Source organism: Corticium candelabrum, chromosome 2, assembly GCF_963422355.1.
Source record: "Corticium candelabrum chromosome 2, ooCorCand1.1, whole genome shotgun sequence".
In the NCBI taxonomy this organism is placed as follows: Eukaryota; Metazoa; Porifera; class Homoscleromorpha; order Homosclerophorida; family Plakinidae; genus Corticium; species Corticium candelabrum.
In genome coordinates, this window is record NC_085086.1 from 3,832,545 (window position 1) to 3,848,614 (window position 16,070).

A 16,070-nucleotide genomic window follows, 5' to 3' on the forward strand; every position below is an offset into this window, starting at 1 on the left:
CCCCGGTCACACTACGTCAGGACTGGCGGCGACGTTTGCATTTGCGTTTCACGCGTTTTGTCTAATTACATGCAAACGTAAGTGTGCGGTCACACTTGTAGAGCGTATTTGTTGACTCCCACGTTCACGTCGGCATTGATGTACATACCTACATTGCGTGGGCGTTTCTTTAGTGTTGGAAGGTGCTATTGTCGCTGTTGTCACCTTCACGTATGTCTGCAACACTCATTCTAGGGTATTTGACCTACTGAGACTTTGCAATTGGTTCATTTGTTTTGATCGAACGTCAACGAGCGCCATGTCTGCAGATCGTGGAAAGTCAACAGCTGCAGCTACCAGGAAGCAGAACGTCATTTGGTCGCCAAACGCGGAAGCAAAACTGATAGAGCTGTGGGCTGATGTACTTGACAAATATAACGGCAAAATGATGACAAAAAATCCAAGGAGAAGATTGTCACCCAGCAGCTGAATGACTACTGCGATTACGTCGTCAGTCTTCAACATTTTTGGGAGTCGGAGGTGCGCAATAAAATAGACAGCATTGTCAAGAAAGCGAAAGGGATCTATGCGCAGTATCGTCTTCCAAGAGAGAGCGAGAGAGCGAGAGAGAGAGAGAGAGAGAGAGAGAGAGAGAATAAATTAGATTATAATTAATTGGATTAGAATTGAGAGAGGATAAATGTGAAGCTTTCTCACCAATCGGTATCCATGACTGGCCTCTGAACATTCCTGTACAAAAGAACGGCTTGGTTGTCTTAGGAACTCCTATTGGATCCCTGTCTTTTGTTAAAGATCGGTGCATGAAGCAAGTCAACACTGCCAAAACCTTCCTATCAAAACTTCCTTATATTGACGATACACAATCCGCAATGCTAATCCTTCGTTACTGTGGAATTCCAAAGATTTCACACTTACTTCGATGTGTTCCTCCAACGGTTACTGCTGAGGCTACGAGAGAGTTTGACGTAGCAATCATAAATACTTTTGAGGCCATCATCGGCTGTAAGCTATCTGAGCAACAAAGGGTACAACTCTCCTTTCGATTCAGTCAAGGTGGATTCGGTTTATCTCAAATGAGTGTTACTGCTCCATGTGCTTTCTTGGGAGCTTGGGCGAGCACTCTACACCAGCTTCCTTTGAGAGTGCCCTCTTTAGCCTCTTTCTGTGATACAGTCATTACTCCAGCTAGGATTTGTGTTGATAGGGCTCCTTCAGTCTATTCAATCGCCGACCACCTGATCGATTCACTTCAGGAAATAAAACTTTTTCACACTGATAGACAATCTTTGATCTCTTCATTGGCAGACTTGCCTAATCAACCCTTCAAACTACAATCCAGATTGTACTCTCGCCACCTTGACACTCAATTTCAGACCTTCCTGAAAGGCTGTTCATCTGAATATGATAAGGCAAGAGTCATTAGCTGCGGTGGGCCTATTGCTGGGAGCTGGCTGGACGTTATACCAAATACGCAGGAATTCACTATGAGTAACATGGATTTCCGTGTTGCTTCTTTGTTGCGACTTGGTGCTCCTCTGCCAGAATTACAAGCGTTAGACAACTGCATTCCTCAATGTAAACAACCTCTTGACAGTAGTGGCTACCACATACTAACGTGTAAATGGGGAGGGGGAATCATTCGACGCCATGATCACATTGCAGATTGTTTATACAAAATGCTTACCTCTGTTGGATATCGATGCAGAAAGGAGTTGCCAGATCAATTCGATGGAAAACAAAGACCAGATGTTGCTGTCTATGACTATAAAGATGGAAAAAAACTTCTACTTGACGTTACCATTGCTCATCCTGCAGCTAGGAAGTACATCTCTAAAAGTCATTCAGTAGCAGGCTTTGCTGCTACAGAGAGAGAAAAGCAAAAGAACACAAAGTATCTTTCTAAATCTAGAGAGTTGGGGTATCTTTTCAAACCGTTTGCAATGGAAGTATTTGGCCGATGGAGTGATTCAGCCCAAAATTTTTTATCGGAAACATCAAAGTTCGCAGCTTCATCTTTACAAATATCCAGCGCTGAGTTCCTCCACATGTGGCGCCGACGCTTTGCCACATGTCTTCAAAAAGAAAACGTTTCCATCATGTCAGAAAAGATGAAATCGCTTGTCCCAAAGACCACTGTGGATGCCAACTTTCGTCAGAAGCAGCCTGTCAGATGCTTTGGACTTGACTTTAGTTAATTAAAGTAATTACCATAGTGCATGCTTAGTTAGAATCTTATGTAGTTAGTAATCTATGTAGAGTTCTTCTTTAGTCATAGTTTCGTTTTAGTTCAGTTGAACTGTTTTCAGCTCCTCCTATAGCTTGTTGAAATTGTCTGCTGTATTTTGTTGATGTTGAATTATCTAAATAAGAGAGAGAGAGAGAGAGAGAGAGAGAGAGAGAGAGAGAGAGAGAGAGAGAGAGAGAGAGAGAGAGAGAGAGAGAGCGAGAGCGAGAGAGAGAGAGAGCGAGAGCGAGAGAGAGAGAGAGAGAGAGAGAGAGAGAGAGAGAGAGAGAGAGAGAGAGAGAGAGAGAGAGAGAGAGAGAGAGAGAGAGAGAGGCAGCAGCACGACAGAGAAATTCGCCTGAATTAAGAGGAAATGAAGGAAAAAATGTCTCAGAGAGTCAAATCTTTCACACGCAGCTTATGCAGCAACAGCAAGCATTTCAGGCTGAGCTCTTTAAACACCCCTTTTCTGATAAGCAATAGTTATAATTGACAATGTCTAACCTGTTGCATGCCTTTTACATTTACTCAATGTCTACGTGTATAATTTAAAATATTCTTGAAATAACAGCAACCTGTAGTAATTTAAAATATCTGTAGTAAGGCTAGACTTGGGAAATATCAGTGTCTAGGATTGATAGCATGAACCTAGTCTGCAAGGGTATCCCTGACACGTTGTGCATCATCATCAACTACATGGTGGTGAGGAGGACCTACAACATCATTGTTATAAGCAGCATCTTCGGGTGAAGAGCACAAGCAACTGTAGCTACTTGGCTCGCGAACTCCGGATTGTTGAGGTTGCTATGTGCTGTCACTTACCATCGCCCCTTGAGTCTTCCAAAAGCCTGTTCCACTACTCTCCTTGTTCGAATGACAGAATAATTAAAGCTCTTTTCTCTGCCAACATGATTCTCACCATCATAACATTTTATGACAGTCAAACTGAGGCGAAATGCTGCATCCACAACCAGAAATGGCCTGATTGATAATCCCCCAATCATTTTTCGATGTACAGTAGACAACCAAACATCATTGTCTATATTTTGTTTCAGCTGACTGTTTCTGAATGTGTATGAGTCTCCAACAGACCCTGGCCGGCCAGAGTTGACTGAAATAAATATTCCTCTGGCATCAACACACCCCAGCACTATGATGATATGAAATCTTTTGTAACAGTAATAGCTGTCTCCAAATTTGCTAGGTCTATTTATTTGCATAAAAGTCCCATCTAATGCTCCACCACACTGAGGCAAACAACAGAGTGCTTCAAAGTCAGCAATAAGTTGGTCCAGTTCATCTCCAGTGGGAAACGAATAGAATCTGGAACTAGAAACCGACACAACACATACATTTCCTCGTGCACAATTGACACAATAGAGGGCTTTTGCAACTCGATAGATTATAGATAGTTCTGAAAAAGACGTTGAATGAGCAAGCCAGTGTAGAGTAATTGCAAAGTGCTTGTCTGCATTTATTGGTTTCCTCAAATTGATGTTTTGCTTTTGTAGACGCCAGCCATATCGTCTAAATAGAAACCAGAATATTGCTTTTGTGAGTCTGTATCTGTCCAGATACTGTTTGTCTTCCCAATCAGGAAAAGCAAGCCCGTGTTCCCTCCACGTACCTTGCACATCTTTCTCCCAAAATCCAGCACCTAGAGGTGCTGTCCAAAATCATCGCTGACGCCAGAGCTGCTTCACTAATTGCCACACATAGGGATTCATCCACATATCCGTGCCGTGCAAAACAGAAGGCGGCATCAATTTCCTAGGAAACCCGGTCTTCACAGATGTATGTCGGAAACCATAGCGAAGAAAGGTGTCATATCTTGGTATTTCAGCTCGCGGTACGCCAGACGAGAACAACAGGAAAACAAAAAAACCAGCGTTTACTATCTCTGCTTGTCGGCATCATGACACAACGGCACAACAAATGAACCAATTGCAAAGTCTCAGTAGGTCAAATACCCTAGAATGAGTGTTGCAGACGTACGCGAATGTGACAACAGCAACAATAGCACCGTCCGACACTACAGAAACGCCCACGCAACGTAGGTATGTACATCAACGCCGACGTGAACGTGGGAGTCAACACGACATTCACGTTCACAGTGGCATTCACATTACATTTAGATAACGTCATGAGAAAAGCAAGTGTGACCGCCTTAACGCAAACATCACCGCCAATCCTGACGTAGTGTGACCGGGGCCTTAAGCAAGAAACTAACTTACATTTGCTTCTCTTGACTCAGGAGTGTAAATGAGTACCTGGTCACTGACTGGGTCCTAAGTAGCCATCGGCTATGACGTGACATCAGCCACTGGGATCCTAGTGAGACTTCGGGTGCTCACACCACAGTTGACTTCACAAGTCAGTGCTCCTTGCAAGTGCCTGGCCTGACCCCAGGAGTTTGCTAGTGCAGGCCCAGAGTTCCCTGAGTAGCGCACAGGGCCCAGCTTAACAGCTGGGAGCATGACCTCTGAGAGGCAGCTCCTGACATTTAGGATTTAGGATTTAGATGTGTGTGTGCATGTGCGTGTGTGTGTGTGTGTGTGTGTGTGTGTGTGTGTGTGTGCATGTGTGTGTGTGTGTGTGTGTGTGTGTGTGTGTGTGTGTGTGTGTGCGTGTGTGTGTGTGTGTGTGTGTGTGTGTGTGTGTGTGTGTGTGTGTGTGTGTTAGCAATACTATAGCACTCATTAAACTCAATCAACCACCCAGAACAGCTGTTTAATGACCAAGCAAAAAGGAAATAGTAATACGATCAATATCAAATTACACACAAATGTTACGATTACACAAGACCACAACGTTTACTCCATAAGTTAAATTGTAGGGTTCTGTGCTGCTAGTATTGGAGTTTGGGTTACTTAGTTATCTCATAAACCAAAAACAAACAGTCGGATTGTCATAACACAATGTCAGAGCATATAATAAAAGTCATGATGACTGCAAGTCATGTTTTCAATCAGGTTCTATTTGCAAACAGAGTAGGTGCTAGTCAAGGAATTTGGATTAGCCATGTCTTCAAATTTTAATTGTACTTGACCCCTCCTGAGTCCTCTGTAGCTATGCCACTGGTTGGTATATGCACGAATACTACAAACAATACTATAGGTGGCATTGTAAATCAAAATAACAGTAACTGAAGCTGTGTCAACTATTAGCCTTTTGAAGAACCGCACTGCAACACACTGTAAATCCACAAATTTTCATACTCCTAAAATTTTAGTTATTTTCAACAGATTCCTGATTGTATAAAAATAACACAAACACTACAATCTATATACAGATGCACTTGAACCGCTGCTTGATTTGAGAGATACGTTTCCAGAACTAAATATTTTCTACTTAAAGGTGCAGGGTCACAGTCGGACATGCACCCTGCCTTCCTTTGAAAAGGGTGCATAGACTTAGACGCTCTGATTTGCACTGAAGGCAACTCTGACTGAAGTCTCTCCATAGCCTGAATTGGAACGATCAAGATGGTGCAGTATGAGGTTGTGTTAGACTGTGACTCTGGTAGCTAAATTCTAAGCTTTTTACATGTAGTTCTCGAAGTTTTTCTTCTAAAACATCAAACTGAGGTTGCTATACTGCAGTTTTTCGGTAAAATTTGACAAGCACCCTCAAACTTCGGGCTAGATTGGAATTCCTTACGCTCTGCACGTGAACAGCAGTCTCTTACCCTCGAGAAGCCGTACTCAAAAATGGCTTCCTACGCGTCTCTACGCAGGCAAAGTCTCTCACAAGATGTACGAAATGGTAAGTAGTGAACTTACTTACAAAGCCTAGTCAACAGCAAGATGATCTACGGTCCAGAAGCAGACCCAGAAACGTGGACTTTGTGTACAGCAAGATCAGCGAAAGGTGTGTGTTACCCTCGAGACTGCGCATGCTCTAGAATCTCCCCCCCCCCCCCCAATATCGTCTATTGTGTAAGTGTTCTCTCGTGGACCTCCCAGTCACCAAAATGTCGTCCAGGCACACCACCGTTCCTGGAATGCCTTGTAACAGACTGTCCATAATACACTGAAAGATGGAGGGTGCGACTGATACTCCAAACAGTAGTCTGTTACACCTAAATAACCCCAACTGCGTCCTGATCACAAAATACTCCTTGGATTGGTCTTCTAAGGCTACCTGCTGGTATGCCTGACTCAGGTCCAATTTTGTGAACCATTGTCCCCGACAAGCTGGCAAATATGTCCTCTATTCGTGGCAACGGGTAGCTATCACACTGCCCATTCCGTGAAGGTTACTGGCTCTATCGTACCCTCTTCTCGCAGCCTCTTCACCTCCGCCTCCTCCTTCACCTTGTATGCGTACCAAAGCGAACGAGGTTCGCAAAACCTCGGTGATGCATTTGGTTTCAGCAATAACACTGCCGAATTGCCCTTCAACAAACCCAACTTCTCTTTGAACAACTCTGGATACTGGAAAATCACTGCCAAGTGTGCCTTCCTCTCCTCTAGTGATGTCACAGAATTGACGTGGTCTGTTTGAAACAATTCGTCCCAACGTAGACGCAAAGCAGCCATCCAATTCCGCCCCAGCATACTAGAGCTATTCCCTCGCACAAATAGTAACAGAAGGATTCCCCTGAATGCCATATTGTACTTTGACATCTACTTCACCAATCACAGAAGTTGCTAACCTGAGTACGAGCAGAGATGGATGTGAGACCTGCGTAGTCCAGAGGCATTCTTCCTTGACCAAATCTTCTAAAACGTATGCTCACTAATCAAAGATACTGATGCTCCTGTGTCTATTTCCATTCGGAGTTGCTTATGGTTGATGGTTACTGACATAACAAGGGGTTCCGTTGGTTCATCTGGCCTACCACATGTACTGAATACAGCCTTTCACTATCAGAATCAGAGCCCCTGCTCTCTGTTGCTCATGCTTGTGGTGGCGAATCTGCCCTTACTTGGTGTGTAGGCTTGTCTTTGGCTTTTCCGGCAAACCCTAAACTCTTGCATGCCCTCGCTACATGGCCTTGCTTCTTACATTTCCAACACTCGGCTTTCTGAAAGCGGCATTAGCTGGGCAAGTGAGCTCCCTTGCAACGAAAACATTTTCAGTTTAGCATTTTCTACTACCTCTCCTTGCATTCGGTGAACCACGTCATCCGATTTCTGCAATGATGCAGTCAGGCTAGATCCCCGGATTTCCTCAGAATTCCTTTGCCTGTTTCCATAGTGCACTATGTTCATAGCATCGTCGAACTTAAAGTTCTCTTGTAGCAGACGTTTCTGAATACAAGAGTGATAACACACCACACACCAACCTGTCTCGTAGCCTATCAGAGAAGGTCTCTTCAAACTCGTAATCATGTGACAGCCGTCTCAACTCTGCTACGAACGCTTGAATCGACTCACTGTCTCGCCTGTTCCTGCTGTAAAATCAAAACCGCTGCAAAGTACTCGATGGTTTTGAGTTGAGATGGTCTTTCCCCTTGTCGATTATCGCTTGATACTCGACAGCGTTTGGCTTTTTGGGCGCCAATAGACTCCTGATCAACTTCTATGTTTTGCCCCACATACGCCCAGCAGCACTGCTCGCTGCTGGGTCGCGTCCTCAAAATTTTGTTTGCTGTGAAGTAGAACGCCAACCTTTCGACGTAATGTTCCCACTCGTCATTGTCGTCGTCAAAATGGCCTGCTTTGCCAATGAGAGTCGTCATGGCCTTGCCCTACACCCGTGAATACGCTTAGTCACCATTGAAGTAACTCTGCATCTTGCACTATACAAACCCGTGCTCCAGGTTGTCGCTAACTACTGCACAGACTCTGCCACGCCCCACGTGCTCTACTATACTACAGTATTACTATAGTATGCAGAAGTGGAATGCCCACAAACGGAAGTTTGTTATGCACATTAGCATGTCTGATAAAAACGCATCATTTCAACAGCAGACTGTACTAAAGTCTGTCCCAGCTAACTTCAACCTAGGAAGCCACTTGTGGGAAGGCATTTTGTAACTAGACTATGTCATAGTAAATTGAGGGCATTTAGTCCTACAGCCCACAGCAGAAATGCAGCTGTTTTTTTAAGTTCCGTAGCCCCAACAGTCCGATCTAAATTTTATTAGCTAAATCGCTAGTCTAGGACTAGAATAGGCTGTTTGTTTGTCTAGAGCCAAAACGAAGAATCCCTTCATAGAGAACGGGGGCGTCTCCAGTCGTCACCTAGTTGTCATGACAACCTACACTGCCATTGTCTAAACCAGCTTCTCACTTGCTAAAACAGGTTGCTTCGTACTTGATTATTCATTATTCTGCTAAAAATCGAAGCTTGAAGCCTTACATTTGTGCGAGTCAGGAGTTCTGTGTTTATTATCCAGGGCATGACAAAGTGTAACTCTGTGATTCTACTGCTGTTACAACTGCAGCTGCAACGTTAACTGCTACAGCAGCTACTACCAGAACTCATACTACTGAGTTTAGGCCAGAACAAGAGCACTGGCCATTCAGGTCAATAAATTTGCACAGCATGCGGTATAGTATACTGTACCATCCAACGTGTTAGAAGAACTATACGTCTCCACGAAGTCTAGAACTTCTAACTAAGAAAGAGATAGAGGAAGAACAAAAGAGAAACGTCGACAGTACCAATCCACACGAGCAAGCATTTCTTCAACTAGCCAAGTATGTAGAAGAAAAAGTGCTCTGTGACACATTTTCGGTTACGTCTTTGTCTGACTTATGCTTTCGATACTGCACCTATGTACGTGAAGAGGGAGTACATGCAGAAAATATCGGTCTGACAAACTGAGGGACCGATTGACTAACCATTTGGATCTCAACTCTGCTTCCATCGACCTAAGAAACAAAACGAGTTTAATACGTTTTTAATAGTGCAGTACCACCAGGCCCCTAGTTGAACGTTGCTTGCAGTTAGAAGCAGCAGCAGAATATCGGTCATCAGAAGAAGACATCTCGATTTAGGATATTGCAGATTCGGAGATTGGTAATCAAGACGCAATTGAAGAAGCATCGCAGGTGTTCGCAGCTGCTATGATTTTGCGAAGAGAACTGCTTTCTCTGAGAAATCAAATGCCTTTTCCTCCGGATCCTTCAAATGTCAGTGAACATGAAATCAACGTCCCAGATTGTGTGTACAACTTTCTTTGCTGGACAATTTGTGGCGATCAGTCGTGTGAAATTTAGATCTGAATGAACAAGTCAAGGGTGTGTCTACTGCAATAAGACGATGAATTCTGTCAATTGGTCAGGATTTAGTTTACTCTACGAGTCGGGGTAGAGTCAAAACGCCAAAGCACGTTGCACTTTCCACTAACCTTGAAGCATATCACCGGCAGTACAGGAGCTTTAAAAATTCTAAATCGATTTGGTCACCAAATCTCTGAGTCACAGCTTAGTGAATATGAAAGTGCCATGGCGTACAGACAGGTTCAACAAAAGGAAGTGCAGATGGCAACCGTTCCTTCGAACATAAAGTTGTTTGGCTTTACTGTATTTTGTTGAAACAATAATGATTTTCAAGAAGAAACTTCTCCAGTTGCTGGTACAACACACTGCACCAACGGTATCGTCATACAAAGGCAAGTTTCTACTGTTTCTCCAAACCTGGCAGCTGATGTGTCCTAGTCAAACAGACATCGGCGGTCATTCAATCCTCCTCTCGAGGCTCAAGTTGACTACAACGCTGGAAGGAGACAAGGGCCATTGCCCATTGATATCCCTGAAGGAGCAATAGACCTGCCACAAGAAGATCTGTCAGAGACAGCACTTACCGACTTTATGTGGATTCTTTCTCGTTTGCTAAATTCTGATAGTGCGAATTTTGGTCAGTTGAGCAACGAGCAACATATTCCTGGTTGGGCTGGCTTCAACTCTTTGCTGCGACGTGATGATGAAATTCGCCCAAGCGTTGTAGGTTATCTACCAATCATACCCGCATCACCTACACAGCTTTCTACAGTCTATCTTTTGCTTCAACGGTCAATTGCACTTGCGCATCAACTGCGGCAGACTTCTGTTGTTATTGTACTTGACCAAGCCATCTATTCAAAAGCACAGAAAATAATTTCGCAGCACCGGAATGAATTTTCAAGAGTTGTGTTGCAATTGGGTGGATTTCATATTTCACTGGCTTTTCTTGCTGTGATTGGAAAAAGATCCGCAGATGCAGGCTTAACCGACGTATTTGTAGAATCTGGTGTATTGGGAGTAAATGCAGTTAACGGAGTTATATCAGGTAAACACTACAATCGTGCTGTAAGAGCTCACAAGACCGTGATGGAAGCCATGTACTGCATATTATGGAAAGTATTCGAAGAATGGCTTCTAAAGCAGGCCAGTGCAAATGTATGCTTACGGAAAATTTACTGCCTGCTCTAGAGGCCGTTCGAAGTAACATGTCTCTTTACTGTTTCAATGGCTTGCAGAGACTACATGAGTTTAGACCTTTGTTTGATAGTTTTCGCTCATTTTGTGATTCATTGGAGTCGCCAGTTGCTAAATTGTGGCTGTCGTACACCGAAATGGTAGGTATTCTTCTTGATTATATTCGTTCAACTCGAACAGGTGATTGGAAGTTACACTTGCTGATTATATGAAAGATGATACCCTGGTTCTTAGCTTATGACAGAGTAAATTATAGCCGGTACCTGACGCTCTACTGGTGTGAAATGACTGTTTTACCTAAGACTCATCTAGATGCCCATGAGGAATTTCTTGAAGGCGAATTTTGTGTGCAACGCAGTAACTGGGCATTTAGGCAAATTGCAGTAGACCAAGCAACTGAACAAACTATTAATCGTGACTCGAAGACCAAGGGCGGCATTATAGGTTTTAGTCAAAAACCCGGAGCCGTCCAGAAATGGATTGTTAACGCTCATCAGCATGCTGAGATCTCCCGAAACTGTTTGGACATGACAGGACTGTGCGAGAACACAAAGAGATTACACAAGGATTGTGGAGCAAACCACATCAAGAAAGATGAAGCTTCTGTACAGGCTGTTCTTGAATCAATCAAAACAGAAAGCAATCCATTTGCAGTATAAGACATCACTAATCTTTTTAGTATTTCGTTTAGTGTCGTTGTCACAGATGACATAGCAACAGATATACTAAATGCTTACACCATCGGAGAAAAACGCTTTGTTCAGTTTGTTAACAAAAGACTGAAGTCCACAAAAGTTAGCTTTTACGATCCTCTTCCCAAACTAAAGTTTAAGACATTCTCGGCACAGGTAAAGACAAAATCTGTAAAAGTGAAAGAACAAGAAGTAATCGTGCGTGCTGATCGAAACCTATTTGCTAGGTTACTAATTGTAGCACAGACTAGATCTTTAAATATGCGTGATGTTCTTTGCTACAAACTAGGTTCTGTCCCTTGGTCTCTAGTGTCAGTGGATGGAAGCTTGGCAAAAATTGCAAAGTCAAAACTACTCGATCTGTTAGAGAAAGACATTCCTCCTGCTGAAAATGTGCCTGGCAATGTTGCGTGGATGATTGATGCCATGCCATTGCTGCAAAGTTTAGGTACAATCCCAGCTACAGTTGCAGATCTTGCCATGAAGGCATTTGATGTAGCTACAGCAGCTTTCTTGTCTGGTTCTGTCCGGATCGATTTTGTGGCCGACAGATACCCTACTCATAGCATCAAACGTTCCAAACGAAACCAGAGAGCAAAACATGGAATCGTAAAAATTAACATAGCTAATCGATTGCAGAAGTGTCCATCACAGTGGAAGAAGTACCTACCGCTTTACAGTAACAAGACAAAGCTCTCAGAGTTTCTCTTGCAAGAATGGATCAGACCAGAATATGCTGAACGTCTTCATCATCGCCTATTCTACGTGACTCACGATGCCAAATGCACCCTACTAACAAGCAGTGATGGAGTTGCAGTTACTGCCCAATGTGTAGCAGATCTGGAATGTTGTCATGAAGAAGCTGACACTTGTTTGCTACTTCATGCAGCACATGCGGCTACGATGGGTTTCGAGAGTGTAGTGATACGATCACCAGATACGGACGTTGCCATTCTGGCTTGCTCTTTGTGTCCTGGCATCCCCGCTCGCTTATTTTTTCGAACAGGGACTAAAACGCGCTCACGGTTTGTTGACATTCAAGCTGTGAGAAATTCAGTTAGTGAAAACGTTTGCGACGCACTTCTAAGATTACCCGCTCTACCTGGCTGTGATACTACATCTGCTTTCAAAAGGCGAGGGAAAGACTGGTTTACAATTGCTGCAATCGAATTCGCAATTATGTGATGGTATTCAACGACTTGGTGGTACATCTAATGTTTCTGATGATTTGTTTACTGTATGCAAAACGTTTGTTTGCCAGTTGTATGGATCAAAGACGAATTCCAGTAATGACTGCAGATACAAGCTGTTCTCTGTAAAGGGTGCACAAGGCGACAATCTTCCCCCAACCCAGGACGCACTACAGATACACGTGCAGAGAGCTAACTATCAAGCCGCAGTTTGGGTAAGAGCTCTTCAAGCCAAACCGGTTGTACCCTCTCCTTGTGACTATGGGTGGGAAATTGCGAATGATCAATTAACAATAAAATGGATGACACGGAAACCAGCTCCTGATGACCTACTGGTTTTAGTCAATTGCCGTTGTCATACCGAATGTAGTCCACGTCGATGTTCTTGTGTACGTGAAGGGATGCCTTGTACAATGCTTGTGGTTGTGAAGACTGTGACAACCAAACCGCTTCATGTAGACGTGAAACAGACAGCGAAGGGAGTGATGATGAAGCAGAGTTCTAGAGCAGCCGACTTACCTTTAGCTAGTTGTTAATTTGCTTCACATTTGCTGCACACATAATAATAATATAGACTAGAAAGACACATTTAGATTATTTTTCTTTATTTTGACAAAGTTAAAATACTATATAGTTAGACTACTAACTTGATTAGATAAGATGAATTAGATAAGATTGGCATTTTGAGTAATAAACCTTGGTTGCTATGGCAATGCAGAGTATCTTTGGTTCTACTACTTTGGACACTTTTCAGACTAGCTAATGTTAAATTTGCACTCTTCTATGTTGTTTGTCGAGATATCAATAATAAAATTTAGATCGGACCATTGGGGCGACGGACTTTTGAAAACTGACCGTGGGCCGTAGGACTAGTTATCAACAAACAGTTTAACATGCCAATAGCATGACTGCATTCTTAGAGACTATATGGATGTAGAAACCACTACCAGCATTGACTACATGACACACTGATAATCTAAAGTCAAAGAATTAACGAGGTTTATCTCTGTAGAGAAAGGTTTCCCAAAGCTATTGACTCGTTTAGACTATTATGAGTAACATTACCAGCTAGGTTTACAGTAGTTACCCCTCAGATAGCTAAACGTTTCAAGGTGCTAATCATGTTCAAAATGATGTTGGTAGCAGCACATTGCTGCAACTTTCCTACCGGGAGTTATTGCAATTTTTCTGGTGTTGAAGTTATCTGGGACGGACTCTATTTTGTAGACTTCTAGTAGTCTCGCATGGCCAGACCCTTCCCCGCTACGCGAGACTAAAAATAATAATGAGTGCTCATTACATTCCCACCTGTGCGAGCGAGCACGTACTATACAGCTGCAGAGTGAAATTTTAAAAGAATGTCTAGAATACGTTGTTCTATACACTAGCTGTATTTAGTAAAAGAGGGCTGCTGCTAGATACCGTAGTAACTTGCAGACGCATTGATTCAGGCAGCATTTACATAGTCAAAGCAGCAAAAAGCCAAACACGACTGTTGCATATACTTTATGCATGCGCATGCATGTGCCTATCTATGTACATTTGGATACTGAGGAAAATTTGGACGATACATGTTGCCTTGCGGTGGCGTCTCGTTTTCTTTTAGTAATAGTTACAAAGGCTCGACAATGAGATTTCATTGCGATCCATGTGTAAAGTAATAAACACACCTATCTAGATAATACTCACTCACGTATACAGCTCACAACTGTCGAAAGCTGCCACAGAACTGATAACGCTCTAGATAATTAATGTGTGAAGTACCATGAGTCTAGCCTTGATCAATATTTCACTCAGTTAGATTTAGGCGTCCTCCTAATGTGTGAAGTACTATGAGTCTAACCGTGATCAATATTTCACTCAGTAGATTTAGATGTTGCACGGGTAGATTAGCTACGTACATAGTGCTGAATGCACTGGATGGACAGCAAATCAGTTTTGTTCAAAACAGCTTCATACAATTAATAAACACTTTACTGTTGTAAGTGACTTGTTTTCTTCAAATTTTTTGAACTGTGTACTTGCACGCTTTCTTCAGTCAATGGTGTCTAGCGATGACGTCACATAAAGTGTCAAGCTAACGGAGAAGCGCCTAACCAACAGTGTAGACGTGTAAACTGTTTCTTCAATTCGCTCATGCAGTGGGTATACGTAATTAGGAGTGGTGCGCAACGCACAATAAAACGTGCATGCTTAACAGTAAGTGAGCAATGTTTCCATGGCAATGTTAGCAGTTGCTAACTTTCATTACATGTATTAGCTAATTATTATTAGCTAAGAACAGCATTAACTGTCACAGAAACAGTTATTACAACAACTCAGACACTATATAAGTTAATTAAAATGTTGCTTATGCCTAATTCAATCTTGTTGCCATAGCAATAATCATAGTGACGTCACATAACGTGAAGTGTCAATTGTTTACACCCATCGAGGAAAACAAACAATTATTCAAAATGATCAATTTGTAACAGCTGTCCCCTGGGTGTAGGGGTGGTGAAACGCAGTCACATAAGTGAGCATAGTTTCCATAGAAACATCTCTAGTGATGACGTCACATGACGTAAACTATTGTATGTTTACTTTCTTCAAAACTAGCAAAGAACAATTCAAATTTATCAATTCCTAAACGATTCCCCCAGGGTAGGGGTGGTGGCGCATGGACGGACGGACACTCAGAGTACACCTTTGACGCATTAGAGAGAACTCGCTCGCTTCGCTCGCTCGCAAATCACCTAGGGCTACTACGCATGCGTAACTACTGAACTACGCTCTAGTAACCACGGTCGCAAGTTTAGTTCCATAGCTACGCTCTGACTACGCTATAACTACGCGATAACCGCGGCTAGTGTTCCACTGTAGTTTAGTTACTAGACCCTCGTTGGATATCTACGCTCTAGCCAGCAGTGTAAACACGGCCAAACAGACAAAACGTCTAACGAATTTGTGTTGTCGCTGTTTGACCACCTTCGACATATACGGTAAATCGTACGTTTGGAATGGTTTAGCTACATGAAAATCAGTCAGTCTGCCTACTTTGTCATTCACATTCGAATCACAATCCTACCAATGTACTCCGGCACTGTCTTGTACTCTTTTCCTGTAATTTGTTCCACTCGACATCCAACGCCTCCTCCGTGTCTTTTCGTTATCCCATAACCATCCCATGTTTCTCTTTCCGGGGGTCTGTACTGATAAACGGCTTCAGGCCACGTCACCCTGGCATACCGCTCTCTACGGTCGTCACTGTCGCTCTCTCCGGATCTGGTTTTCGTGCCCAATGATACGTCTGACATGACACAAGAATTAATCAATGTCTGTCTCAAAACAATGGTAGAATAGCGCCACGACTTGCACCAATCACCGTAAGCTACATCAAAAGAAACGAATTACCCGGATAGTGTTGTTGACACGTCTAGACACGACTTGACTTGTTGCTACTAGCAGCTATTGTGTACTCAAACGCACGTTAGAGAGTCCATGGTGCCAAATACCGATACTCTACATGTCTACTGTACTGTACAGTCAGGGCTTATATTTTTGTGTCAGACTTAGGCTTAGCCTGCCTGGTAGACAGCTATCCACTTATGAA

At 43.1% G+C, this 16,070-nt stretch overlaps 2 protein-coding genes across 3 annotated transcripts; one reads left to right on the forward strand and one right to left on the reverse strand.

Moving 5' to 3' along the window:
* The first annotated feature begins 828 nt into the window (after nucleotides 1-828).
* Nucleotides 829-2,195, forward strand: LOC134176303 (uncharacterized). The gene has a single exon (XM_062642976.1). The coding sequence runs from the start codon at nucleotides 870-872 to the stop codon at nucleotides 2,193-2,195; it is 1,326 nt and encodes a 441-aa protein (XP_062498960.1). The 5' UTR covers nucleotides 829-869.
* Nucleotides 2,196-12,905: 10,710 nt separating this feature from the next.
* Nucleotides 12,906-15,864, reverse strand: LOC134176204 (uncharacterized). 2 transcript variants are annotated; one of them, XM_062642886.1, is made up of 2 exons: nucleotides 15,546-15,864; nucleotides 12,906-13,029 (listed from the first exon to the last, which is right to left on the reverse strand). In XM_062642886.1, exons 1-2 carry the CDS (start codon nucleotides 15,772-15,774, stop codon nucleotides 13,004-13,006), a joined length of 255 nt encoding a protein of 84 aa, XP_062498870.1. In that variant the 5' UTR covers nucleotides 15,775-15,864; the 3' UTR covers nucleotides 12,906-13,003. The 2 variants fall into 2 exon arrangements, with proteins under 2 accessions (XP_062498870.1, XP_062498869.1); XM_062642885.1 differs by lacking the exon at nucleotides 12,906-13,029 and adding an exon at nucleotides 15,195-15,486.
* Between the last annotated feature and the right edge of the window lie 206 nt (nucleotides 15,865-16,070).

Bases quoted from the DNA above. Each gene is read 5' to 3' on its own strand.
- LOC134176303 (XM_062642976.1), top strand. From the start codon at position 870: ATGCTAATCCTTCGTTACTGTGGAATTCCAAAGATTTCACACTTACTT.
- LOC134176204 (XM_062642885.1), bottom strand. From the start codon at position 15,774: ATGTCAGACGTATCATTGGGCACGAAAACCAGATCCGGAGAGAGCGAC. The intron at 15,487-15,545 runs GTAGGATTGTGA...ATTTTCATGTAG, and splicing joins GACAGTGCCGGAGTACATTG to CTAAACCATTCCAAACGTAC.